The 26849-nt window shown below is 42.6% G+C and overlaps 1 protein-coding gene across 1 annotated transcript in view; it reads right to left on the bottom strand.

The window, feature by feature from the left end:
* LOC126413094 (glucose dehydrogenase [FAD, quinone]-like) overlaps positions 1-26849 on the bottom strand; it is a 155616-nt gene that overhangs the window by 6977 nt on the left and 121790 nt on the right. The window contains exon 6 of the mRNA XM_050082989.1: positions 11295-11543. Within this exon, the coding sequence (XP_049938946.1) occupies positions 11295-11543 (249 nt within the window). The remainder of the gene's footprint in view (positions 1-11294; positions 11544-26849) is intronic.

Raw genomic sequence — 26849 nt, 5'->3', positions numbered from 1 at the left:
CCATTCGACAGTAACATTTTTCGATTTCTTCACATTTTTATGCCGCAATTTCACCTTAGCTGCCCTGTACTTGCTATTTATTTAGTTCCTAAGTGATTTACATTTATATATTCCTGAAATTCCCTGAAATTTTTGTACTTCCTTCTTCCGTCGATCAGTTGAAATACTCCTTTTGTCACTCAGTGTCTCTTCGCAGTTACCTTCCTATGTTTGTCAATCCAGCATCTGTGATTGCACTTTTTAGAGATGTCTATTGCTTTTCAGCTGAACTACCAGCTGTGGTGTTCCTTATCGCATCGTTAGCAAACTAGTCATTCTTCAGTACTTCAGTATCTCACTTTCTTCCACATTGTCCTACTGACGATTCTCTTAAACTTCAGTGTTCTCTTCATCATTGTTATGATCTGATTCTATGTCTGTGGCTGAATACGCCTTGCAATTCAATATCTGATATAGGAATTTCTGTCTGACCATGATATAATCTAGCTGGAACCTTCCAGTTTCCCCAGATCTTTTTCGTGTATACCTCCTCCTATTGTGATTTTTGAACAGTGAATTCGCTATTACCATTGCAGAACTCAATTAGTCCTTTCCCCTTTCTCATTCCTACTGCAAAGATTATATTCTTCCGTAACCCTTTGTTCTAGTCCTGCTCCTACAACCGCTTTCCAATCGCCCATAACTATTAGATTTAATTCCCCTTTGAATATCCTCATATGATTTCTCTGTATCTTCATCCTCTGCTTGCGACCTCGGCACGGATACCGTAACTATTGTTGTCGGTGTTGGTTTGCTGTCGATTCTGATGAGAATAACTTCATCACCCAACTGTTCACAGTAACTCACTTTGTACCCTACTTTATTGTTCATAACGAATCCTACCAGTGTTATTCAATTTCCTGCAGCTGTTGATATTACCCCATATAACCGCTTTCCAATCGCCCATAACTATTAGATTTAATTCCCCTTTGAGTACTGAATTATCCATTAAATATCCTCATATGATTTCTCTGTATCTTCATCCTCTGCTTACGACCTCGGCACGGATACCGTAACTATTGTTGTCGGTGTTGGTTTGCTGTCGATTCTGATGAGAATAACTTTATCACCCAACTGTTCACAGTAACTCACTTTGTAACCTACTTTCTTGTTCATAACGAATCCTACTAGTGTTATACAATTTCCTGCAGCTGTTGATATTACCCCACATTTGTCTGACCAGGAATTCTTATCTTCTTTCCATTTGACACTACATTTAAATTAAGACTTTGCGTTTTTCTTTTCACAGTTACTAACTGCTACGTTCAAACTTCTGACATTTATGCTCCGATTCGTAGAATGTTATTCCGTCGTTGGTTCTTCCATCTTCTTCTCATGTCGCCTCCCAATTGGCAGTCCCCTCCTGGAGATCAGAATGGGAGACTAGTGGGGAATCTTTTTGTCAATGCAGGGTTCTTCATGACACATTTTCAATTACTGGTCGTATGTCCTGTGGAGACACATGTGTCTATAATGCAGTGGTTTCCAGTGCCTCTTACGTGTCTTTGATCATGATTGTGTAGCCTTGTAAGGGCAGTTTCTCACGCCAAGGGGAAGACAGCGACAGGCCTCTATCCATTTCTCCGCCCTCTTTGACAAGGCCTTTGGCAGAACGAGTATGGCTTCTTACGCCGGAAGTCTTCGGCTGCCATCACTGATGATTTTTATTCAAAACTTAAGCAGTGTCGTCTTTAGAACCCAGGTCGCAGGACATTTTGATTATTAGTCAAACACGCTACACTTAGACCACAAGTGAACCTCCGTTATTACTTGCAGAAGGGAAAATTGAAAGAATCCGAAAGTACACTGGATTTAACTCATCAGCCGCTGGTCAAATTAGCGAGCCAATGGTGACCGTGTCATACACCCGACGACAACCAGTGCCATCCTACCCTTATGACGATGATGAACGCAATACGGTGAAATCCGGTGTCCTCGGAGCTGCCTCACGCTGATACGACCAGCGTTGTACTGTACACAGAACCATGACACGCCTGATGATATGCTGTGGTGCGGCTCCTGTGCTCAGTGTGATTGGCGCGGCTCTCCCTGCTGCCGTATCGTTGGAAGCCACAACAATGGTCTCCGAGCTGGCAGTCCGTGGTGCTCCAGACATCGTTGTACTGGACGTGTGGGTTCTCGTGTTGCTGAGAAGACGCCCATTTCCTGATGTAAAGTACATGACGTGGCTGTAAGATTCTGCACGGCCGAGTGAACATTATGTCTGTCCTCTCGGGCGCTAGTCGTGCGAGCCACTGAGAATGTGCATGGCGTTGAGTATGGCCCTCCTCAACTCATAAATTCCATATTCGCATGACAGTCGTAGGATGCCTACTAACGCAATGTAGTGCAACGATAGACCGCGGGCTTGACAGACTACAATGCTGTCGAAGTCGAACGCTTTCACGCGCTAGCAGGTGTTTATCCTTCTTACGCAAGGCATAACACGGTCTTCACTCAACAACCAACGTTCTCATGCTATTTCTGAATGAGAATCACGCTGCATAATTTTTCGTTCTATTCAGAATGTAGACAGTGTCACTGCCATCTACGTTGTGCGGTTGTGGATGATTTGAATATGCTGATTTGACGTTTGCTGCACACCGTCTTCATGTGACTGTTGTCGTAATTGGCCGCAGCTGTCACAGGATAAGCCTGGATTGTTCATCAGGCAGAGAACATCTGCAAACAAAGATACTTTGACAGTGGCATGGTGGGTATTTAGAGTAAGAACTGTTGCAGCATACACTCTGGCCACGTATTTTGTGCTTCTCTGAATTTCATCTGTTCCAACATTTAAAGACGTTTGTATCTGGGAAACGTCTTTAGGCTAACGAAGGTGCAGCTGTAGAGGCGTAAGACTCTGCCCGCGCATGATCTATAGGGCACGCGGGCAGCTGGCTCCGGCGGGTCGGACCCGGGCCGACACTGGTTTCAATCTGGTCCACGAAAGAGTGTGGGGGAGGAGCGAGGCACTTGCATTGGACCCCATCCGGAATGCATTTTCTCATATTTCCGTAATCAGCCGTGAACACTATTTTTCGGCAAATATTTAAAAAGTGCTCGCTACTGGTATCTGTGGACATTACCACACTAAAGTTCAAACAACCGAATGCCCTGCCTGTGGCCAAAAATAGCGAAGATACTAACCGCTTGACGATTGGAGTTGCCTATGTCATTGCCGTATTTTGTTTTTCTTTTCTTTCTCGCATTAACATTAACAAATAATTATTATTCGTTATCCATATATTAGAACACTGCAACCATTGAAATTGGGAGTAATTTACACACTACTAGCTGGAACCCGTTACTCTTATAGGCTTTTGTTTTCTCATTATAAAATTTAAAAAAAAAATGGTACAAATGGCTCTGAGCACTATGGGACTCAACATCCGAGGTTATCAGTCCCCTAGACTTAGAACTGCTTAAACCTAACTAACCTAAGGACATCACACACGTCCATGCCCGAGGCAAGATTCGAACCTGCGCCCGTAGCAGCAGTGTGGTTCCGGACTGAAGCGCCTAGAACCGCTCTTCCACGGCGGCCGGCGAATTTCAAGATGCCTATCATCCCCTTTTCAGAAGTTTATATTTATGTACTTGTCATGAGTATTGTTTCTTAACTAACGATGTTGTAGAATTTTGCAACGGAAGTTTTTAAGACAGCTATTGTAAAACAGGAAAGGAAACGCGAACCTATGTTTATAGTATTTTTAGATTTGGAAAAGAGCTTTGACAGTGTTGACGGGAATGCGCTATTTATATTTCTGAAGGTTACAGGGGTAAAAATACAGGGAACGAAAAGTTATTTACGACTTGTATAGAAAACAGACGGCAACTATAAGGGTCGAAGGGCGTGAAAGTGAAGCAGTGTTTGAGGAAGGAGTGAGACAGCTTTGTGACATATCCTCGATGTTATGCAATCTGTACATGAGCACACTGTGGAGGAAAGCAAGGAGAAATTTTGAAATAGAATTAAACAGGGAATTGTCAGTTTTGTAGTTTGTGTTGATGACCCTGTATTCACTTGACCAGAAATGCTGATCTTCCTGCCACCTCACTTCGCTAATTTTAATTACAGTTAACCACCGTCTACATATCTCTCTTCTCAAGACTAAGTGATCTAATAGTCCGTTTGTCTGTGTCGAAGCACGCAAGACGCACCATTACAGTGAGGCCAGTGGTTCGTTGTTAGATTATACTGTTTCATTAAGCTGAGAAACATTGCAAAATTCTAAACGTATTAATATTGTCAAATTTACAGAAGATGTGCATGTGCGTGTGCGTGTGTGTGTGTGTGTGTGTGTGTGTGTGTGTGTGTGTGTGTATGTGCGCCACCTTTCTTCAGTTTCTAAAGAACAGATGTAAACTGATAGCTCGAATAAACGTAACGCCTGAATAAATGGCCAAAAATTAATTCGTTGTTGTTGGATGTCTACTATTATGATAAGGGATTTACGAGTCTGGGTCTTTTAACATAGTCGTGACAGTATTCGACCAGTTTAGAAATGATATCATGGAAATAGTCGACAAGAAAAATTAAAACTGAAACTAGAATAAATTTGTTTGCACGTTAATAATAAAATCACTGGAGTGTGGGTTAGTGCAGAGGATGTTAAGTGAACTGGTTGGTTGGTTGGTTGGTTTGGGGAAGGAGACTAGACAGCGTGGTCATCGGTCTCATCGGATTAGGGAAGGATGGGGAAGGAAGTCGGCCGTGCCCTTTCAGAGGAACCATCCCGGCATTTGCCTGGAGTGATTTAGGGAAATCACGGAAAACCTAAATCAGGATGGCCGGACGCGGGATTGAACCGTCGTCCTTCCGAATGCGAGTCCAGTGTCTAACCACTGCGCCACCTAAGTGAACTGGAATATTAATGTTGTGCACTTGTGAAAGAGGAAAGTGACTATTGTGGATAGTAACGAGAAAACTGGCATTCTCTAGGAATGCTGTGCAAGTGAAAAATGTAACTGGTAATATACAAATCGTTACAAAAATGCTTAGCGCAGAATTTCAAAACCTCTGGTAGATTATGAAAGTGTGAATCATATGTCTTCCAGTGTTTAATCTAGAGTTTTTGTTAATATTTTACCTTCAGCCGATTGTGCTCACAGTACCATTTGATACTTACATCTTCGCATTCGCCCAACCGATTCTGCTGTTTGAACCAATTCTAGTGCTGTTCGGGCAAAGTTTAAAATACGCTTCGTTTCCTGCTTGTTTTTGGTTCCCTCACGGCTAAACGAGAAAACGATTTCTGCTAACGCACTTTTTATACTGGAAGTTCACGCAGTTTGGGATTCTAAAGGTTGAAATCCGAGCTACGGCGTCAGGATTAGCGGAAGTAACGAGCGGTGCGATAATTAGCCGACGTTCTGCGAACGCCCACACACAGCTACAGTTGAGGGTAGGGGGCTCCTCAGAATAACTGAAAAATAAACGGAAAGTGCAGAAGTGCCGACTGAACGGCAACCATTAAAACACTGTTTGCCTCAGGGTCGAACAAGCGATGTTGCGCTTTTTTTAAACCATTCAGGAATCGACGAACAGGGACGTCATAAAGTCCTGATCTATGATAATCAGGAAATAATCTGAGATTGTAAGTCAGAAAAGCGTTCGCCACACTTCGTAGTAAGCAGCAGCATTACAGCGAACCAAGCTTTGCGATATACCTGTGTGTAGTTTACGATAATAATATTTTTGATGAAGATATCATTCTAACAATGTAGGGATTATATTTCCATAATTATGTAAGTACTAGGAGACGTTTGCAATGTCAGACTCGGATAAATGCAAGATAATGCCTGTAACAAATGGAAAGTACTCTACGGTATCTGATTACAAGATCAGTGGTGAACATTTCAAGCCTGTCACTTCGTATAAGAATCTGTTGGTAACACTAAGAAACGATATGAAATCGGACAATTAAAAGAAATCAGTATTAGAGAAGGCAAATGGAAGACATAGATTTGTTGGAAGCGTTCTGATGAAATGCAATGTGCTACAAAACAGAATCACATCCCCGACAGTAGTGCGACTAGTCCTAGAGAATTGTTCTAATGTTTGAGTCCCTAGTAAGTAGGCATGACATCACTTATCTGCTGGATATAATTAAAGTACATGGTGGCATGAATAATCAATTTTGAACAGAAGCTAGACTTACACTTGTAAGCTTAATACCTTGAAACTTCCTGGCAAATTAAAACTGTTTGCCGGACCGAGACTCGAACTCGGGACCATTTCCTTTCGCGGGCGAGTGCTCTACCAACTGAGCTACCCAAGCACGACCCACAGCTTGAATTCTGCCAGTACCTCGTCTCCTACCTTCCAAACTTCAAAGAAGCTCTTCTGCGAACCGTGCAGAACTAGCACTCCTGGAAGAAAGGATATTGAGAAGACATAGCTTGCCCGCGAAAGGCAATGGTCCCGAGTTCGAGTCTCGGTTTGGCACACAATTTTAATCTGCCACGAAGTTTCATATCAGCGCACACTCCGCTGCAAAGGGAAAATCTCATTCTACTTAATACCTTAGTTTGAAGCACTTAATCCGAAACAACGGTTATCCATCCACCACGAAATAAGACGTTAAATCAATAATGTATTAATCATAATAATGACAGTCTTAGGACCACTTATTGAGAATTAGTTCTGAATGAATTTACTTAAATGGAACGATAGTAGACAGACTTCTAGTAGAATGCTTTAGAACAAATCTTTGCGATATCACATGTTGGTATTGACTGTATAATGTGACTGCTGGTGTTGTAATTTTCAGTCCGAAGACTGATTTGTCGCCGCGGAATGTGTCCTATCAACTGATCCGTTATTTTAGTCAAATTGTGCCACAGATCTCTTTTTTCTCCATTTAAGACCAGTACCACATCAGCAATTATTCTGTCTGGCCATAAAATCTTCAATATTCTTCTGTAGCACTACATTTCAAAAAAATTTAGTCTCTTCTTGTCTGAACTGTTTATCATCCAAGTTTAACTTTCTGAGAGCATTACAATCCAAATAAATGCCTTCTGGAAAGAATTTCTAACATTTAAATTTGTATTCAGAGCAATTTTTTTCTTGGAATCTTTGTGTTGCTACTGATAGTCTGTGTTTACATCCTGTCTACTTTCGCTATTATCAGTTGTTCTGTAACTCAAAGAGCAAAACTCATTACTGTAATTACTGTCTCATTTACTAATCTAATTGACTGATCATCACTGGATTTCTTTTTACTACATTCCGTTACCCTTTTTATAATCTTGTTGTCATTCATCTTTTAATATCTTTTCAACAACCCTATCCTTTCCGTTCAACTGCTGTACCAAGTCCTTTGCTGTCTGTGACAGAATTACAGTGTTATTAGCACACTTGAAAGTTTTTATCTCCTCTCCCTAAAATTCAATTGTCATTCTAAATTTGTCTTCGGTTTCCTTTAAAACTTGTTTTCGTACAGATTGAATAACATAAGCCATAGCAGAAACTCCGTTGTTTCTGCTTCCCTTTCATGTCCTTCGACTCTGATAACTACCATTTGGTTTCTGTATTTTATCCCTGCTACCTTCAGAATTCTAAAGACTGTATTCCCGTTAAAATTGCCGAAAGATTTCTCTAAATCTTTAAATGTTGTAAACGCATGCGCTCCTTTTTTCAATTTATCTTCTTGTATCAGTATTGCCTTGGCGTTCCTACATTTCTCTTGAACCCTAAGTAATCTGACTCATGATCGGCTTCTTTCAGTTTTTCATTCTTTTGTAAATTATTCGTGTCGTTATTTTACAAGTATGACTTATGCACTGCTGGTTCTGTAGTATTCTCAGCTGTCAGCACCTGCCGACTTTGGAGTTGGAATTATTACATATGACTCCTTTATATGCAAATTAATAAGAAGACAACTTCTGTCTCGTTTTCACGAGCGTCATAGATCGAAAATGAGACTTCCTCCTAGATACTATTCGTAATTAAATAGAAAGAGTAATATATTGTAACTCTGGATGAGTTATTTGCTGAAATAGTGTCAGCTAAGGATGCGCCATAAAGTTTCCTCTGAAAGAAATAGAGAAGAGTATGACTTATCTAATGACTCTCTGGTTAGTCATGATGATATTCATTGTTTCATTATTTTTATGATTTTCATTACGATGACATGTGGGAACCAGTCTTGTACATTGTGTTATTTTACTTTATGTCCTTACATGTGTTCCTTTGAGCTTATGGTACGTATTGCTGACAAGCATCTTAATTAAAACCAAATAATAAAAGAAATTATGATCTAGACGAAATTCTGTGCGTAAGATTGCAGGATACCGATAACACATTAGGTACACACAGCATAAATATGGTTCTGCCTGTATTACCCACGCTCCTAGCGAATGCAATAAAACTGTAGAGCCGGCCGGGTGGCCGAGCTGTTCTAGGCGCTACAGTCTGGAACCGCGTGACCGCTACGGTCGCAGGTTCGAATCCTGCCTCGGGCATGGATGTGTGTAATGTCCTTAGGTTAGTTCGGTTTAAGTAGTCCTAAGTTCTAGGGGACAGACGACCTCAGATGTTAAGTCCCATAGTGCTCAGAGCCATTTGAACCATTTTTCCCAGTACGTGAAAGCGGACGAAAGGATCTTTGTCTCTCAGTAACTCATGGTGTGTCACGTTCAAGATGGTATTAAGCCACAGCAGACTTTTCTGGTTGACGCAATCTGGTCTGACGTCTATGTTCAACCTATCTATCCTCAGCAGTGCTACACGTCTGGCAAATGTATCATTTTCCATGCTGGTACGGGATTTGATGCATCCCTGGTCTCCTTAGACCAGGTAGTCCTTAATTTAACCTAGCATAATTTGCTATTGCGCTGGAGGACGCATGTTTCTTGAACAGCCTTCCAATCTTAAAGGACACGCCGCCAACATAGAGTAGAAAAATCATCCTCGTGGTGTTCTCCGTTTCTTCGTGAGCTTTAGTGCGAGCAGGTTGAAATGCATTACTGATCTGTTTATCAGAGTACCGATTTTGTATAAGCATAGACCGAGGATGGCTAAGCTCCGCTGATAAGATCCCTGCATCTGAGGTAATTCTAGTCCTATGAACGATAGTCCGTAATAGCGACTGCGTTGAGATGGGTGTTAGCAGCTCGTACCTCGTAGATATAGGTCGGTGTGACTCGGTTTACAAAACAAACTTTTAGCCAAGGGAACGTCTTATTTTCTGCGGACCAAGACATCTAAGAAAGGGAGGTCTCCATTTTTCTCCACTTCTATGGTGAAGCAGATGCTCTGGTGAAGGGAGTTAAGGTGTTCCAAAAATGCATGATGCGTTGCTGCTCCATGTGGCCAAACTACAAAAGTGTCGTCCACAAACCACCCGAAACATTTAGGTTTCAATACCGCTGACTGATGAGATTTTTCCTCGAAGTTATTACGCCAGGGAAGTCTCAAACAACACAAAATAACCCATGGTGGACAAAGCAAGAAGAACATAAAATGCGGACTGGCAGAGGTAAAGAGTTCGTTCCTGGCCAGAAGACGTCTGCGAGAACCAAACATACACCTTAATTTTCGGAAGAAATTTCCGAGAATGTACATTTCGACCACAGTATTGTACGATGGTGAATTATAGACTGTAGGAAAATGGAAGAGAATGGAATCGTTTAAGACTTGGTGCTACAGAAGACTGTTGAAAATTAGGTGGACTGATAACGTAAGGAATACGGAGATTCTCCACACAAGCGCTGAAGAAAGGAACGTATGGATAAATCTGCCAAGGAGCAGGGACAGCATGATAGGACGTGTATTAACACATGTGAGAGTAACTTTCATGGCTCCAGAGCGAGGTGTAGAGGGTAAGAATTGTAGGGGAAGACGGAGATTGGAAAATATACAAGAAATAATCGATGACGCTCGGTGTAAGTGTACTCTGAAATGAAGAGGTTGGTACAACAAAGGAATTCGTAGCAGGCTGCATCAAACAAGTCACAAGAGTGCAGTCACCCTTATAAAATGTCAAATCAAAAGACCTTCATTCGTCTCAATTTCCAATTTTATTTTATTTTTGATAGAAGTTTCGAATTAAGTCGGGTGATGCTGAGGGAACTAGATTAGGAAATGAGACACTTAAAGTAGTAAAGGAGTTTTGCTATTTGGGGAGCAAAATAGCTGATGATGGTCGAAGTATAGGGGATATAAAATGTACACTGGCAATGGCAAGGGAAGCGTTTCTGAAGAAGAGAAATGTGTTAACATCGAGTAAAAGATTTAAGTGTCAGGAAGTCGTTTCTGAAAGTATTTGTACGTAGTGTAGCCATGTATGCAAGTGAAACATGGACGATAAATAGTTTGGACGAGAAGAGAATAGAAGCTTTCGAAATGTGGTGCTACAGAAGAATGCTGAAGATTAGATGGGTAGGTTACATAACTAATGAGGAGGTATTGAACAGAATCGGGGAGAAGAGAAATTTGTGGCACAACTTGACTAGAAGAGGGGATTGGTTGGCAGGACATGTTCTGAAGCATCAAGGGATCACCAATTTAGTATTGGGGGGGGGGGGGCAGCGTGGAGGGTAAAAATCATAGAAGGAGACCAAGAGATGAATACACTAAGCAGATTCAGAAGGATGTAGGTTGCAGTAGGTACTGGGAGATAAAGAAGCCTGCACAGGATAGAGTAGCATGGGGAGCTGCATCAAACCAGTCTTTGGACTGAAGACCACAACAATTTCAGCGTTACGCTGCGGCATCTTCAGACTCCCTGACCGACATGTAGGAAGAATCTCACCTCTTGTACAAAACAAATAGAGGCCAGCGACAGACATTAGTATCTGTAGACTTCTTTTTGATAACACGATTCCTTCGAACTTCCCTCGCAGACTGTTAGACTGTTGCATAAGCATTTCTCTGACAGTCGAAGGGATCGCGTTGTCAAAAAGAAGGCTACGAATACCAGTGACTGCACTGGCCCCCATTTCGAAACTACAAGAGGTGGTATTCTTGATACAGGTGAGTCAGGTGTGTATCGCTGAAATGTTGCACAAACACAATAAAATTGGACATTTAGACGACTGAAGGTCTTTTGCTTTGACATTTTGTGTTAACAGCCGGGGTCCCGTAACCATCCTGTATAAAAGTCCATCCTTATGGATGGACTTGCGGAGACACCCTTGTTTTGACGACAGAAGACATGCCAGAGGATTTCTGAGCTCGTTTCAGTGCCACAGCGGTGTTGCATCTCTATGCGTTTGGTATCTTTGGTGATGCAATGCTTCGATACCTGATACCCGCGAGCATGGTGTCGACGTCCCTGGGATCTTGCAGGTAGTTGGGCTGGATGCGCGGCGGCAGCGTGGGGTCGGCACCCCGCAGCAGCACGCGCCCCCTGCTGAAGGGTCGCAGCGGCGTCGGCGCCACCACCAGGGCGTCCCCTCTGTCCAGCAGCTCCTCCAGGCCCGACAGCGCCTCTTCCGACCAGCCCAGCTCGCGCTGTCGCTGCAGGATCCACTGACGGTGCCGCGACTCCAGCCTGCAAACACGAACACACACTCTCACTTTACAACCAACTGAAACCTGCTACCAGTCCCTTTCTGAGATACACTAACAAGATAACAACAGTTTGCAAGAAAACTGAAAACTATAGCCTTTTTGTAGCAGTCTATACCAGTCGTGCCACCTGGCAAGGGTGGGGGTGGGGGGTCTTCTGTCCAGCCTGAGAAACTCGGACCGTTAAGTTCCAGAAACGATGAAGCGTTGGGCCTCTCCCACTCCCTCAAACTCCTTCCCTCCTCCACCCCCTGTCCAACTTGAGAGAGGTAAGGAGATTTTGAATGAACAGAGGAACCGTGGGAAGAAACTAGGGCATAAAATAATGTATCCTAAATTGCGAAATACACGGTCCAGTCACATCAATGTGACCACCAGTCAAAGGCCTGATTAGCCAACTTTTGCAGTGCGGACACACAGGAAGAGAGTCAATGAAGTTCTGGAACGTACTGTCAGGGATGTGGAGTCATACCGACTCCAGTGCCGTGGTCAGCTGCGCTAGGTTTCTTGGCTGACGATCCATAGAGAGAAAAGATCGAGATTCTATTTCAGATTCTGCACTGCGTTTAAATGTGGGGAGTTTGGTGGCCAGGAAAGTTCGGTCAGCTCATCCTGGTGCTCTCCGAGCTACGTGCGTAGACGGCGAGTGGTGTGATACTCTGCGTTGTCCTGCAGATAGATGCCATGATGCCGAGGAAAAAACAGATTGCGTGTGGAGGAGGAAATGGTCCCCAGGGATAATTGTGTGGATCCGCTGTGCCTTCCACAATGACGAGATCACCCAGGGAATGCCATGAAAACATTCCCCAGCTCCCTCTTTCGGCCTAGACCCTTCCAACGAGTGTTACAGGGCTGTTTACGTCAAAGGCCATTTGTCCGATGGAACATCAATCGTGATTCGTATAAAAAGAGCCACGTCTGGCCACCCATTGGACGTCTAGTTGAGGAGAGGGCTTTACAAATGAGCTATCGATCGAAGACTTCAGAAGGACGCGCTACAACATAAAAGTGGGCCTTCAATTCAGGTGGTTAGAAACCCATATCAAAAAGCCATACGCACAGTCGGGCATCTGTAAAATTAAGTGTGGGGACTGTGACTGCCAATAATTAGGTCACACAGCATGGAGGTGTGCTTTCAGGTTTAAAGAACATCAGGATCTAAGCAAACCAAAATCTGCTTTAAACAGCTAACTTAAGGCCTGTAAACATTCAGTAACTGATATTAATAAAAATCTAACCATCCTCCACCATTATCGTTAAGGGGGTATCGTTGGCATCCTCCGGTAAATTGAAATATTGCGCAGTCTGAACCAGAAGCCTGAGTTTGCGTTAGATGAATAAACTATGCTTAAACGCAAGTTTATTCTAAACTAGCGAACCCAGAAACGCTTTGACATTGTTAATATGCATAGGAATTGTATAGATGTCTTAATATCCTTCTCCTCCCCTCTCTTTGTCTATCTCCTTCTCCCCCTCTCTTTGTCCATCTCGTCTTCCTTCTCTCTCTCACTGTCCATTTCCTGCTCCCATCCAGCCACTCGCCATTTGCTCATTTACCCTCTCTGTGTCCATCTCCTCCTTCCTCCCCTCTGTGTACATTTTCTCCCCCTCCGTCTTTCTGTTCATATTCTCTTACCCCCTCTCTCTCTGTCCTTGACCCTTAGTTATTGTTATTGCAAACGAAATTTTGATTCGAAAATAAAGTCAATTGAAATGAAAGGGTAGATCGTTTGGGATCATTAATATAAGGGGTACTCCTCCAGATGCTAGATCTATGAAGATAGTAGTGTCAATGAAAGTATTTCTCATAATTTTAATATGTGAATGGACAAGATTGCAAAGTTTCGGATGATTCGGATTCCATAGCATTTTTCCATTCAAGCTGATAAACCATAAATTCAACATTCCTCTCAAAACTGAATGCGACGAAGATTATAGAATTTTAGTTTGAAATTATTTGTAAGGAGAAAGAATATATGTAGGAGAAATAATCTGTGTAATGGTTCAAATGCCCTTGTATATAAGTTAATACTACTGTGAGAAGGAAAACAAAACCAATATTTTCACAGCAAAGCATGCTTTCCACGCAGTCGGTTTTAACAGAGAATCTGACAATTTGTTGCATAAAACCATTTATTGGTTAGTAAAGTATCATCAGCAGCACGTAAAAATTTGAAATAAGTTGATGATGAACTTTTTCTTTTGTTAACAACGTTTTCCATTTATATGTTACATACACTATGTGATCAAAAGTATTCGGAGAGCCCCAAAAACATGCGATTTTCATATTAGGTGCATTCGGTGCATTGCGCTGCCACCTAATGCCAGGTACTCCATATCAGCGACCTCAGTAGTCAATAGACATCTTGAGAGAGCAGAATGAGGCGTCACTTGTGTCATACGTCTGTGCGCGAGATTTCCACACTCACACTCCTAAACATTCCTAGGTCCACTGTTTCCGATGTGATAGTGAAGTGGAAACGTGAAGGGTCACGTACAGGACGAAAGCGTACAGGTCGACCTTTGAAGAGGGTCGTGATGTGTAATAGGCAGATATCTTATCCAGACCATCACACAGGAATTCCAAACTGCATCAGGATCCACTGCAAGTACTATGACAGTTAGGCGGGAGGTGAGAAAACTTGGATTTAATGGTCGAGCGGCTGCTCATAAGCCACACATCACGCCGGTAAACGCCAAACAACGTCTCGGTTGGTGTAAAGAGTGTGAACATCGGACGATTGAACAGAGGAAAAGCGTTGTGTGGAGTGACGAATCACGGTACACAAAGTGGCGATCCGATGGCAGGGTGAATTCCCGGTGAACGTCATCTGCCAGCGTGTGTAGTGTGACCAGTAAAATTCGGAGGCGGTGGTGTTACGTCGTGTTTGTCATGGAGGGGGCTTGCACCCCTTGTTGTTTTGCGTGGCACTATCACAGCACAGGCCTACATTGATGTTTTAAGCACGTTATTGCTTCCCACTGTTGAACAGCAATTCGGGGATGGCGATTGCATCTTTCAACGCGATCGAACACCTGTTCATAACCCACGGTCTGTGGCGGGGTGGTTACGCGACAATAACTGGTCTGCACAGAGCCCTGGCCTGAATCCTGTAGAACACCTTTGGGATGTTTTGGAACGCCTACTTTGTGCCAGGCCTCACCGACCGACATCGATACCTCTCTTCAGTGCAGCACTCCGTGAAGAATGGCTGCCATTCCCCAAGAAACCTTCCAGCACCTGCTTGAATATGTGCCTGCGAGAATGGAAGCTGTCATCAAGACTAAGGGTGGGACAACACCATACTGAGTTCCACCATAAGCGATGGAGGGCGCCACGAACTTTTAAGTAATTTTCAGCCAGGTGTCCGGATACTTTTGATCACATAGTGTATGTATTTATCAAAGAATGGAGTGGAATATAACGATATTATGAAAAGGATAACTGCTACTCACCATATAGCGGATATGCTGAGTCGCAGATAGGCACAACAAAAAGACTGTCAGAAAGTGAGCTGCTGGCTAACAATGTCTTCATAGAACACACACACACACACACACACACACACACACACACACACACACACACACACACGCACACACAGGTAAACGGCTCTGCCTACTAAAGCCAGACTGCAAACCGCAGCACATCATGGTAGAGGCAACCATGCGGTGGGGCACTGAGAGGGAGGGATAGCAGGGTAGGGGTGGGGGACAGTAAAGTGCTGCTTTTGGGGCCATACAGGGTGTAGGTGGAGAGAGGTAGGTAGCTTGGTGCAGTCAGGATATCAGACATAGGGTGGGTGAGAGGGAAGGATGCATAAAAAGAGAGAAGTAAAAAAGACTGACATTGCATTGGTAGAGTTGAGGGCAGTGTGGTGCTGGAATGGGAACAGGGAAGCGGTGAAATGGGTAAAGACAATGACTAATGAAGGTTGGTGGGTTCTGGGAATGTAGGATGTATTGCAGGGAGAGTTGCTCCAGCGCAATTGAGAAAAGCTGGTGTTGGTGGGAAGGATCCAGATGGCAGAGGCTGTGAAGCAGTCATTGAAATGAAGAACATTGTGTTCGATAACATGGTCAGCGACAGGGTGGTCCAGCTGTTTCTAGACAACAGTTTGTCAGCAATTCATGTGAACAGACAGCTTGTTGGTTGTCACGCCCATGTAAACGCAGCATGGTGGTGCAGCTTAGCTTGTGGATCACATGGCGGGTTTCACAGGTAGACCTGGCTTTGATGGGATAAGTGATGTTTGTGACTGGTGGTGCTGGGAGGAAGTATAGGACAGGTCTTGCATCTAGGTCTATTATGGGGATATGAGTCAGGAGACAAGGGGTTGGGAGCTAGGGTTGCGTAGAGATGGACGAGAATATTGTATAGGTTCAGTGGGCGGCGGAATACCAATGTGGGAGAACCATGAGTAGAATATTCCTCATTTCAGGGCACGACTAGAGCTAGTGGAAACCACCATTCTCTGCCATGGTTTCGACTACCTCTCATCGTGCCCTGAAATGGGGAAGGCGTATTAAATTCTAAGTTGACACGTCTCGTTGGTTTATCTGGACGACGAAAGCAAGGCTGCTGAAGTTTTTCAAATGCGCATCAGAGACTGCTGGCTGACACTGGCGTGGTGTCCTATCTGAGGCACAGCCTGTTTCAGCGAAACTATTGTGCCAGTTAGCAACAGCTTGTCTTTGAGATGGTGGCTTGCGATATTTAGTCCTGAATTGTCTCTGAACTGTAGCGGATTTGTATTCATGAAACCGTAAACAACACAGCTATACGACTCCACGATGTCTCTTGGAATAACTCATTCGCGCATGCCACCAAGCGGGAACGTCAGGAACTAATTGTGCTAGGCGGGAATAAAACTTGAAGATATACTGCATTCAATGCTGTATCAAACGTGGCTGTTAGTTATTTCTCTTCTCTTCTATTTTGTATCGAACTTGTAAACCACACTTACGTACGGACCAGTCCGCCACTGTTTTTGCACCTTTTCGGCTGTCTATTTCGGTTCTCCACCTCACTGACTCCTACGACAGTCGCTTCCACCACCGCGGTCAGCTGGCTCTCTGTCCGTTGCACTGGGCACTTCCGAGTGTTGCTGTTGAGGTGAGCGCCGCGGTTGCTGGTCCAACAATCGACTGCAGTTACTTATTCATTTTTTAACTATCGAGTTCCTTTCTGTACAGATCCCTCCCTCTATGTTAACGTTTTTGTTCCAGTCCCATGCGTCTCATGACTGACTGATCGAACCGCCACATATTTATCTCTCGATAATTATGTATGTACACCACTTTTCACGTCTTTACCTTTCATTCTGGTGTGTCACCCCACAGAGTTTGTGTGCTAGTAGCTCCTCCTCTTGTGCGCAACTGGTGGCAGCTGAAGATGAAGCATTATGCTTCGAAGCCGGTCGTGCAATAAATAATTACTGGCGACTAAAGCAGATTTTTTATTCTGTTAACTGTGCTTCGTGCAGTTCGACAGCGGCTCTGTTTTGGGAACAGCTTGGAGACTATCAATTGCTATTTTTTTGTGTTTTCGTTTTAAGCTTACTGCAGTTTAAGAGTGTTTCCCACCAGATGCGTTTCCCTTTTATTTATAAACCATCTTCCGTGGTCATTATAACTTTCTGCAGCTTGCTAAACCATCTTCCGTGGTCATTATAACTTTCTGCAGCTTGCTATTTATAGACTAAAACAGTTTTCCTTTATAAACTTGGTGTACAATGTCCACAATTGGATGCAATGCCACACATATCTCTGCAGTGAGTTACGAATTCTTTCCAACACCACCTGATCATCTCGTAAATCTTGTCAGGACGTACAAACCGCTGACCTAATTCTTCAGTAGTATCAAAGGGAGTGCTGCACACTTCAATTCCAAGAAAGAAAAATCCAGAGGACTGAAACGAGGTAATGCATGCCATCCATGCCGGGAGACCTCATCTGGGGTTGTCCAGCTGCCTAGCGCAGGTCTTTTGATATTTCGGAGACTTACGCTTCGATTATGATGAAACGAAGATGAGGACAAAACAATATCCAGTCCTTGAGAGGATAAAATCTCTGACCCGGCCGGGAATTGAACCCGGCACCCCGGCATCTCCACACACACACACACACACACACACACACACACACACACACACAAAGCATTTCATGTAACTATTGCAAAATAATAATAATAATAATAACAATAATAATAATAAAAATTGTTACATAAATTATTATTTTATTTGTTCGTTACGCTTCGTTGTTTCTAGTATGTCGTCTTTGCTAATTTCAGTGAAGTGTATACAAAGTGTATGTGATACAAACACGACAGGAAGAGAACCTGTGGTCACTGAGGCTACATAATTTATTTTTCAGTTCGTCTTTGCAACCACAAGTCTCCATAAAAATTGGAGGCATATACTAAAATAGTGTTTTATTTTTGTCTTCTTCTACTAGACTGGGCCATAGGTTATCCCACTGTCATTCACACAGCACGTTTATTTATTCACGTAAGTCCACGAGGTGATGGAAGTTCACCCTCTGAAAACCGTATTGAAAATAAAATTAGAGGCGCATTCAGTAGGTAATGCACACATTTTTTTCTTGACCAATTTCGGTTGAAAAAATGCGGAGTCTGTTATGGGACATAGTGGAATATTCCCGCTTCATCCCCAATAAATCAGTTTATATTAAATTCAGTTTTCGTTCCATAGACCCAAAAAATGAGATGATTCTCGTGGGTATGGAACATGTCAGAAAGTATGACATAAAAACATAAAACACTTGATATAATACTTACTACCCTGATCATTTGTCAGGAGATAGTCGAAAATAATCTAATACAATGCAGTAAACTGGGACAGCTAATATTTGCAGAATTAACACACTGTCAGAATGAAACACTGTTATCCACTATCATACGCAAAATACCTAATCTTGACTGTTGTGACCAAGTGTTGTCAAAACTGAAATCTAACAGATACTTTTACTTAAGCTGACTTAACAGGCCCTGTTAAGATATTCATCTATGGAGTAGAAGAAGTTGCCCATCAAAAAGTCTTTCAAATTCTGTTTAAACCGTGCTTTATCTGAAACCAAGATTTTAATGGTTGTTGGAAATTTATTAAAAATGTGTGTTCCTGAATATTCGACCCCTTTTTGGACCAAGGTAAGTGATTTTAAGCCTTTATGTAGATTCTTCTTATTCCTAGTATTGATACCGTGTACTGAGCTATTGGTTGTAAATAGAGATGTATTGCTTGCAACAAATTTCATTAAGGAGTAAATATACTGGGAAGCAGTGGCTAGAATACAAAGTTCCTTGACCAGGTTTCTACAAGATGTTCTTGAATTTACACCACAGATGATTCTTTTCACACCGAGCGAGGTGGCGCAGTGGTTAGACACTGGACTCGCATTCGGGAGGACGACGGTTCAATCCCGCGTCCGGCCATCCTAATTTAGGTTTTCCGTGATTTCCCTAAATCACTACAGGCAAATGCCGGGATGGTTCCTCTGAAAGGGCACGGCCGACTTCCTTCCCCATCCTTCCGTAATCCAATGAGACCGATGACCACGCTGTCTGGTCTCCTTCCCCAAAACAACCGATTCTTTTCACACGCTTTTGCACCCTAAAACCTTTTGCTCGGTTTGATGAGCTGCCCCAGAATATGATCCCATACGACGTAATAGAATGAAAATAAGCAAAGTATGCAAGTTTTTTTATATTTATATCTCCTACATCTGACCTCATTCTCACGGCAAATACAGACTTGTTTAGGTGCTTAAGCAATTCTGTGGTATTCCCGTCCCAAATGAATTTATTATCGAGTTGTAATCCCAGAAATTTAACACTGTCAACCTCTTCGATCTATATGTCTTCATACGTTATACTCATGCTGGAAGGAAATCTCTTACAGGTTCTGAACTGCATACAGTGGGGCTTCTCAAAGTTTAATGATAAATAATTAGCTTTAAACTACTTATTAATGTCAGTGAAACTTTGATTAGCAGCTATTTGTAAATTTGTACTTGACCTGTTCCATAAACTGCCGGGAAAGCTTTAAACATCACATCTTGCTACTTATTGCAATGTTTGTATCATCTGCAAACAAAACAACTTAGCATCTGGCAATGTAATAGATGAGAGGTCATTAACATACACAAGAAAGAGCAATGGCCCAAACTGGTACCTTGAGGAACACCACATGTAATTAATTCCCAGTCAGATGAAGACTGCTTACTGCACAAGTAGTTCCGATAGGTGGCGGCGCTATACGTAGCTTTAAAAATGACAATAACGAAGCGTTCCAAGCGGATAGCTATAACTGATTTCGTATGGCGGAAAACCAGAGTACCGCAGGTATTCATAGGCGCTTGCAGAATGTCTACGGAGACCTGGCAAAAGCACGGTGAGTCGTTGGGCGAGGGTACTCTCATCACTGCAACAAGGTCGATCAGACCTGTTCGATGTCCCGCGTGCAGGTTGGCAGCACCTCAAGAAACTGAAGAGAACAGCATGTCCGTTGCTACAACTAACTTCTGCTTCTCGATGACAACACAAGGTCTCATACAAGTCTGTACACCCGAGAGGAGCTAACAAAACTTCAATGGACCATTCTTCCTCTACAGCTAGGATCTCGCACTTTCCGACTACCATTTGTTTGGCCCAACGAAGGATACACTCCGCGGGAAGAGGTGCTTGGATGGTGGGAAAGTTATTGATGCAGCAGGACGCTGACTCCGACGTCGACCAGTAGAGCGCTGCCATGCGGGAATACAGGCCTTCCCAGTAAGGTGCGTCTGAATTTAATGGAGGTTATGTTGGAAAATAGAGTTTTGTAGCCAAAACAGTTGGGAATAATATGGTGCACTGCAATTCTCAGTAAAACCAAGCTGCTTTCAGAAAAATGAAAGGTGTTTCGTTGCTTATTCAACGCCTATCGTAAAATGACTGGAAACAGTAAATGTGTAGCTTCAAACGCTATTATTAACTGTGAAATGTATCTTTGAAGTCGTTTCATAGACGCTTGTCTCACTGGATTCTTTGCATCCTATTCTGTCCACCGCCTGATTGCGTTTTCATTTATTAACTCTCCTAGAAAGACTGAGCAATCAAAGTATGGCTTATTAAATGATATTATGTTTGATGTTTTTGGGTTCCATAGGAAATCATGGCCTGTATTTATTACGTTTTTCCCTTCACCCTACAATGTGTGTGCGTAAATGTGACTGAATGAGTGTTTTTACGAGTGGTATCTGGTTTCTTTTGTGGGGGACGCTGAGTTGGTTGTAGTCTGCTAGGAGTAGGTGATGTTTGCTGCTCGTTTGGAGGGTAGCATGGGATGACCAACTTAGGATCCCAGTACCGGGACAGAGAGGTTTACTCCTTTTAGTCTGAGGTTGGTTTGTCTGTCAGGTTGGTGGCGGAAACCTACCCCTCTGGTAGCTTCCGTTGCACCCGTAGCTAGGCGAAGCTCGATGGAGAAAGGAGACTCTGCAGCTAGTGGTTGGTGAGTACAGTTCGTAGTTCCTAGAGAGGGCTTCTGCCTTGCCGAGCTAATTTTATTTAATGACGGCAAAATCATTCTGCTATTGCACCATTAAAATTTCTTACATTTGTGCCTGGTTTAATGTCTAATTTCTGAATAGTTAACTGGTAATCAAGTTTACCACGTGCTGAAGTTCGGCCGTTCGTAAGCGACAGGCGCGGATTCCATGTCGTATATCTACAATACAAACCTTGAGGATCGGATAAATCTCTTTCCAAGCTAGTGCGTGAGCATAATGGTGATAGGTATCTGAACTATTTCTGTAGTGGGTATGTAGATGGAATGATTGAATTATTGTTTACCACTTCTCTTTTGTGTGTTTTTCCTTTTTTAATTGCGCTTTCCTACCACTTTTTGGCGAATTATTTAGTTAAATTTTCCATTCAGGCACCAGTCATGTGTATTCATAGGATTAGCATCAAATTAGGTAATGAAATAAATGTACTACGTAAAAGATAAACTCAGCTTCCTTTATCTTTCTCATTGATGCCAGTTTTCAAATTAATTTTCTATTCCCTTTTTTTTTAAGTTAATCTCCTTGCTTGTGATGAACAAAAATGGCAGGAAAAATCAATTTAATTAAACAAGCTCATTGATATTCGACATACAATGCTATTCATCTTGCTAGTGTCTAACATTACAACGTAGACCTGGTGGGCGCTGTCTCGCAGAGTGCATTCGTCCAAGACGCACTGTCCACACCATAGGCCTTATGGTCTGGGGTGCAATAAGCTACAGCTTTCGTTCACTTTTGATGTTTCTGAAGGGGACACTAAGCAGCTCTCGCTACGTGCAGAACGTTGTTGCACCTGTTCTTTTGCCGTTCTTGCAGCAGGAATAATATGTAGTGTTCCAACAGGATAATGCTCGTCCACACACTGCCCATGAAACTCAACGTGCTCTGCAAGACGTGCAGCAGCTTCCCTGGCTAGCACGATCACCGGAGTTGTCTCGAATCGAATATACATGGGATATATGGGACGAGAAGCGAGTCGTGCATATCGTCAACCAACAACTCTTACAGAACTACGTGAACAGGTCGAGCGGGCGTGGCATAACGTATCCCAGGAGACTATTCGCCATCTGTGGGATTTACTGGATCCCACAATCAGCACCTGCATTGCTGCCCTTGGAGGCTACACCACTTACTAATATGGGTGTTTCAGCGTGGATCTATACCTGGTACCTCAGAACTACTTGTTTTATTGATGTGTAAATGTAATCATTTCGTATACTCCTTACGCACAATAAATCTTGACTGAAGTGGAAACTTCTGAAAGGGGGTACCAATTTTTTCCAATAGTATAATTAATTTCCTTGAGGCAGATAAGTTTTTGTCTACAAATAAGCACGCTCCTAGAAAGCATCGCACATGTGAAACTTAGCTTATCTGTTCTTTTCTTACAAGGTATCAGGCACCATGAATGAAGGGCAGTTGGTAGATCCATATTTCTAGACTTCTGCGAAATGTTTGAGCACACGGAAAGGTTCGCAGAGATGTGAGTCGCTGCATTATAGCCAAAGCCAGTATTACATGCCATACCTAACGTGTACAAGTCAGACTTAGATGGCCTGCCACCTTCTGATAGAATGGGTGAGGCGACGGTTTTAGCAGACGGTTTGTCCACCAGGGAGAAATAGGAGCCATTCTATTCTGCCATGGATCCGTGCTTACACAATAGATGAGGTGTGTACACAACGTTTCGCACGGGCTTTCTGCTTTTTACTGTTTACACCAGTTGGCAGCGGAAGATGTATATACGTGAGTTCTGGAGGACTCTTTTGGCTATTGCGCGAGACAGTCTACAGATTTTTCATTGAGTAATTTTTCATAACCACAGTAATAAAAGAATATTCTTTGTTTTTGTATTACCATTGAGAAAGGCCGACTTCCTAATGATAGCTTGTTATTGTAGAATAACAATGGAACAAAGAAAGAGAAGGTACTTTTAGTGCTTTATATCGTGGTCTAGGGATAGAGTCTCTGATTAATAATCAAAACGCCATAGGTCCCATGTTCGAAATCCACCACAACTTAAATTTTGATTAATAACCAGCATTGGCGGCCAAAGACTTCTGGTATAAGAAGTCACCCTCATTCTGCCGACAGCCTTGTCAAAGAGGGCGGAGGATCGAACAAAGGTTCAGGGCATTCTCTTGTCCTTCGGGTGGGAAACTGTCGCTAAAGGCGGAAGAATCAGGACTGACAACGGCATGAGGATGCAGAAAGCAATGGAAACCACTGCATTAAAGACACATGACGTGTATCCACAGGACATGTGGCCTGTAAAGAAAAAAAGTGTCATGAATATCTCTTCATTGTCAAAATATTCCAGAATAGTCGCTCATTCAGATCTTAGGGAGAAGACTGCCGAGGGGTGGGGGGAATGAGAAAAACATTGAATTACCAGCGAAAGAATAACTTTCTAAGAGTCGGGGTGTGGAATATCAAAAGTTTGAATGTGGTAGGGAAGCTAGAAAATCTGAAAATGGAAATGCAGAGCCTGAGTCTAGATGTAATAGGAGTCAGTGAAGTGAATCTGAAAGAAGGCAAGGGTTTCTGGTGAGATGAGTATAGGGTAGAATCAACAGCAGCAGAAAATGGTATAATGGGAGTGGATTAGCTGTGAATAAGAAGGTAGAGCAGAGAGTGTGTTACTATGAACAGTTCACTGATAGGGTTGTTCTTATCAGAATCGACAGAAAACCAACACAACGATTGTTCAGGTATATATGCCGACGACGCAAGCTGTTGATGAAGTAGTAGAGAAAGTATACGAGGATATTGAAAGAGTGGTACAGTACGTGAAGGGAGATGAAAGTCTAATAGTCATGGGGGAGTCGAATACTGTTGTAGGGCAGGAAGGAAAAGTTACAGAAAAATATGGGATTGGAACAAGGATTGAGAGAGGAGAAAGACTAATTGAGTTTTGTAATAAATCTCAGCTCGTAACAGCGAACGCTCTGTTCAAGACTCACAAGAGGAGGAGGTATAACTTGAAAAAGGCCGGTGATACGGGAATATTTCAGTTAGATAACATCATGGTCAGACAGGGATTCCGAAATCAGATAATGGATTGTAAGGCGTATCCAGGAGCAAATACACACTCAGATAACAATGTGGTAGTGAAGAAGAATAGGCTGAAGTTTAGATTAGTCAGGAAGAATCAATACACAAAGAAGTGAGAAACAGAAGTACTAAGAATGGCACGATACGCTTGAAGTTATGTAAGGCTAAGGATACAGCAATAAGGAATAGCTCAGTTGGCAGTACACTTGAAGAGAAATTGATCTTTCTAAAAAGGGCAATCCCAGACGTTTGAAAGAGATACATAAGTACAAAGAAGGCAACTGCGAAGAAACCATAGGTAACAGAAGAAATACTTCAGTTGATCGATGAAAAGAGGAAGTACAAAAATGTTCTGGGAAATTCAGGAACACATAAATACAAGCCGCTGAAAAGTGAAGTAAATGGGAAGTGCAGAAAAGCTAAGACGAAATGGATGCATGTAAAGTGTGAAGAAATCGAAAAAGAAATGATTGTCAGAAGGACTGACTTAGCATATAGGGAAGTCAAAACAATCTTCGGGGAAATTAAAAGCATGGGTGGTAACATTAAGAGTGCATCGGGAATTTCACTATTAAATGCAGAAGAGAGAGCGGATAGGTATAAAGAGCACATTAAAGGCCTCTATGAGTGGCGAAAGATTTATGTGATGTAATAGAAGAAGAAACAGGAGTCGATTTAGAAGAGATAGGGGATCCAGTATTAGAATCAGAATATAAGAGAGCTTTGCAGAACTTAAGATCAAATAAGGCAGAAGACTGATGACTAGTCGGCCGGAGTGGCCGAGCTGTTCTAGGCGCTACAGTCTGGAACCGCGCGCCCGTTACGGTCGCAGGTTCGAATCCTGCCTCGGGCATGGATGTGTGTGATGTCCTTAAGTTAGTTAGGTTTAAGTAGTTCTAAGTTCTAGGGGACTGGTGACCTCAGCAGTTAAGCCCCATAGTGCTCAGAGCCATTTGAACATTTGACTGATGACTCAAAAAAAAAAAAAAAAAAAAAAAAAAGGAGCCACACAGCAAGGAAAAATGTCCGTCTGATCCCCTAGAAAAACTGTACCATAACAAGGTACGTCTACAAATGTTTGATACTGACTTTATAAGTTTTACGTGAATATACATACTTTCTATGTGTATACATGTCACCTTAATTCGTGAAAGTGCTGTACGTGTTTGATTTAATTGTATCTTTTGTATTATTTCATCTTGCCAGGAATGATATTGCTGAGAGAATTGCCACAAGAATCGGAACAGCTGTGCCGGTCGCGTCCAGTGAGGACTGTCAAACGTGTTTTGCAAATTTGTGGTCGCATTACTCTGCCGAGCTGAGAAGAGAGGCTGAAAGGAGTGACACAGAAGCGATAAATCTGCTTAAACCGAGTGTGTGGCGGTTCCCTCATTACTGTGTTATTTGCGTAGTTCCTGTCACGTAAATCGATTGAAGCTGGTCAAAACATGACACATCCATTCTGATGAAGTTCCAAAATTCCCGTGGATCTCTTTCGTTAACAGGGGGCATACGTCCCTCCCTATACCCCTTCTTCGCAGCCGGGGTAGAACCCAATTCCTTCGCCTGGCATTACGTCGTCGTTCTTCTCTTTTCCTAACGACTACGGCGACCAACGTCACGGGATGTGCTGCATAAATAATTGCGTCCTTCATGCCCAAAATATTGTGAAACGCTATGTAACCATAATGTAATTTCATTATAGATGCACAACATAAAAATAATTGCCTAATAATTGAGAACCTAGACCTCTCACAAGTTTCAGTATGAGTAAATAGTGACTTTACAAAAGTGCCATTTTTCACGTTCAACGACGTAAACAACCCCGCAGTTCCGAATATGTACCTTTCGTACGCTAGTGCAGACTTACATGTTAGGTGTATCGTGCAATAGGGAAAACGAAAAAGTTAGCAGTTCGCGAGGTGTACGCTTGAGATACTGGTCCCGACTTGTATACGGCAGAAATGTCGTGTAATAACGGCTTAGTAGTACCCAATTATCCTGGACGGCGATTGTTCATCAGAGAAAAAGTTATTGACAGGAGTGTCCCAAAGAAGTGTGATAGGATCGATCTTGTTCTGTATATACATAGAAGATCTGCTGGACAGGTGAGAAGCAGTCAGATTGCTAATTATGCTGTAATGCACGGGAAAACGTCGTCGTTGTATGACTGTGGGTGCTACATGATGACTTACACAGATTTCTATATGGTGTGATGAATGGCTGCTTGCTGTAAATGTAGAATGAGGAAGATTCGAGATCCAGCTATTTTTCCCTCGAGTTGCTATCGTCTTTACTATGTAATGAGTCCTTGCCTTCTGTCATAAGAAAGAACACGGAAAGCATTATGCACAGCTTCTTGAAAGCTACCTAGAGTTACGCTGTACCATAACTACGGTTCGGTAGTTTTAGTACACTACATAAATGATGTAGTAAATGATTAGATTACTGAAACAATAAATGGATGTGTAAGAGCCAGCGACCTCTCTTTATTTTTGTTTGTTCGGTTGTTTGTCTTGCACATAATTAGAACCACACGTCAAACAGTGTTAGTCCAGAGTGTATTTTATATTTTTACAGAATATAAATTACATTTTAAAAGCAATAAAAGTTAACTGATAGCGAAACTTCTGCGCTTTTATGTAACCAAAGCAATTACTTTTGATGG

The sequence above is a fragment of the Schistocerca serialis genome, chromosome 7 (genome assembly GCF_023864345.2).
Source record: "Schistocerca serialis cubense isolate TAMUIC-IGC-003099 chromosome 7, iqSchSeri2.2, whole genome shotgun sequence".
Lineage (NCBI taxonomy): Eukaryota > Metazoa > Arthropoda > Insecta > Orthoptera > Acrididae > Schistocerca > Schistocerca serialis.
This window is presented reverse-complemented; position numbering and strand designations above follow the sequence as displayed.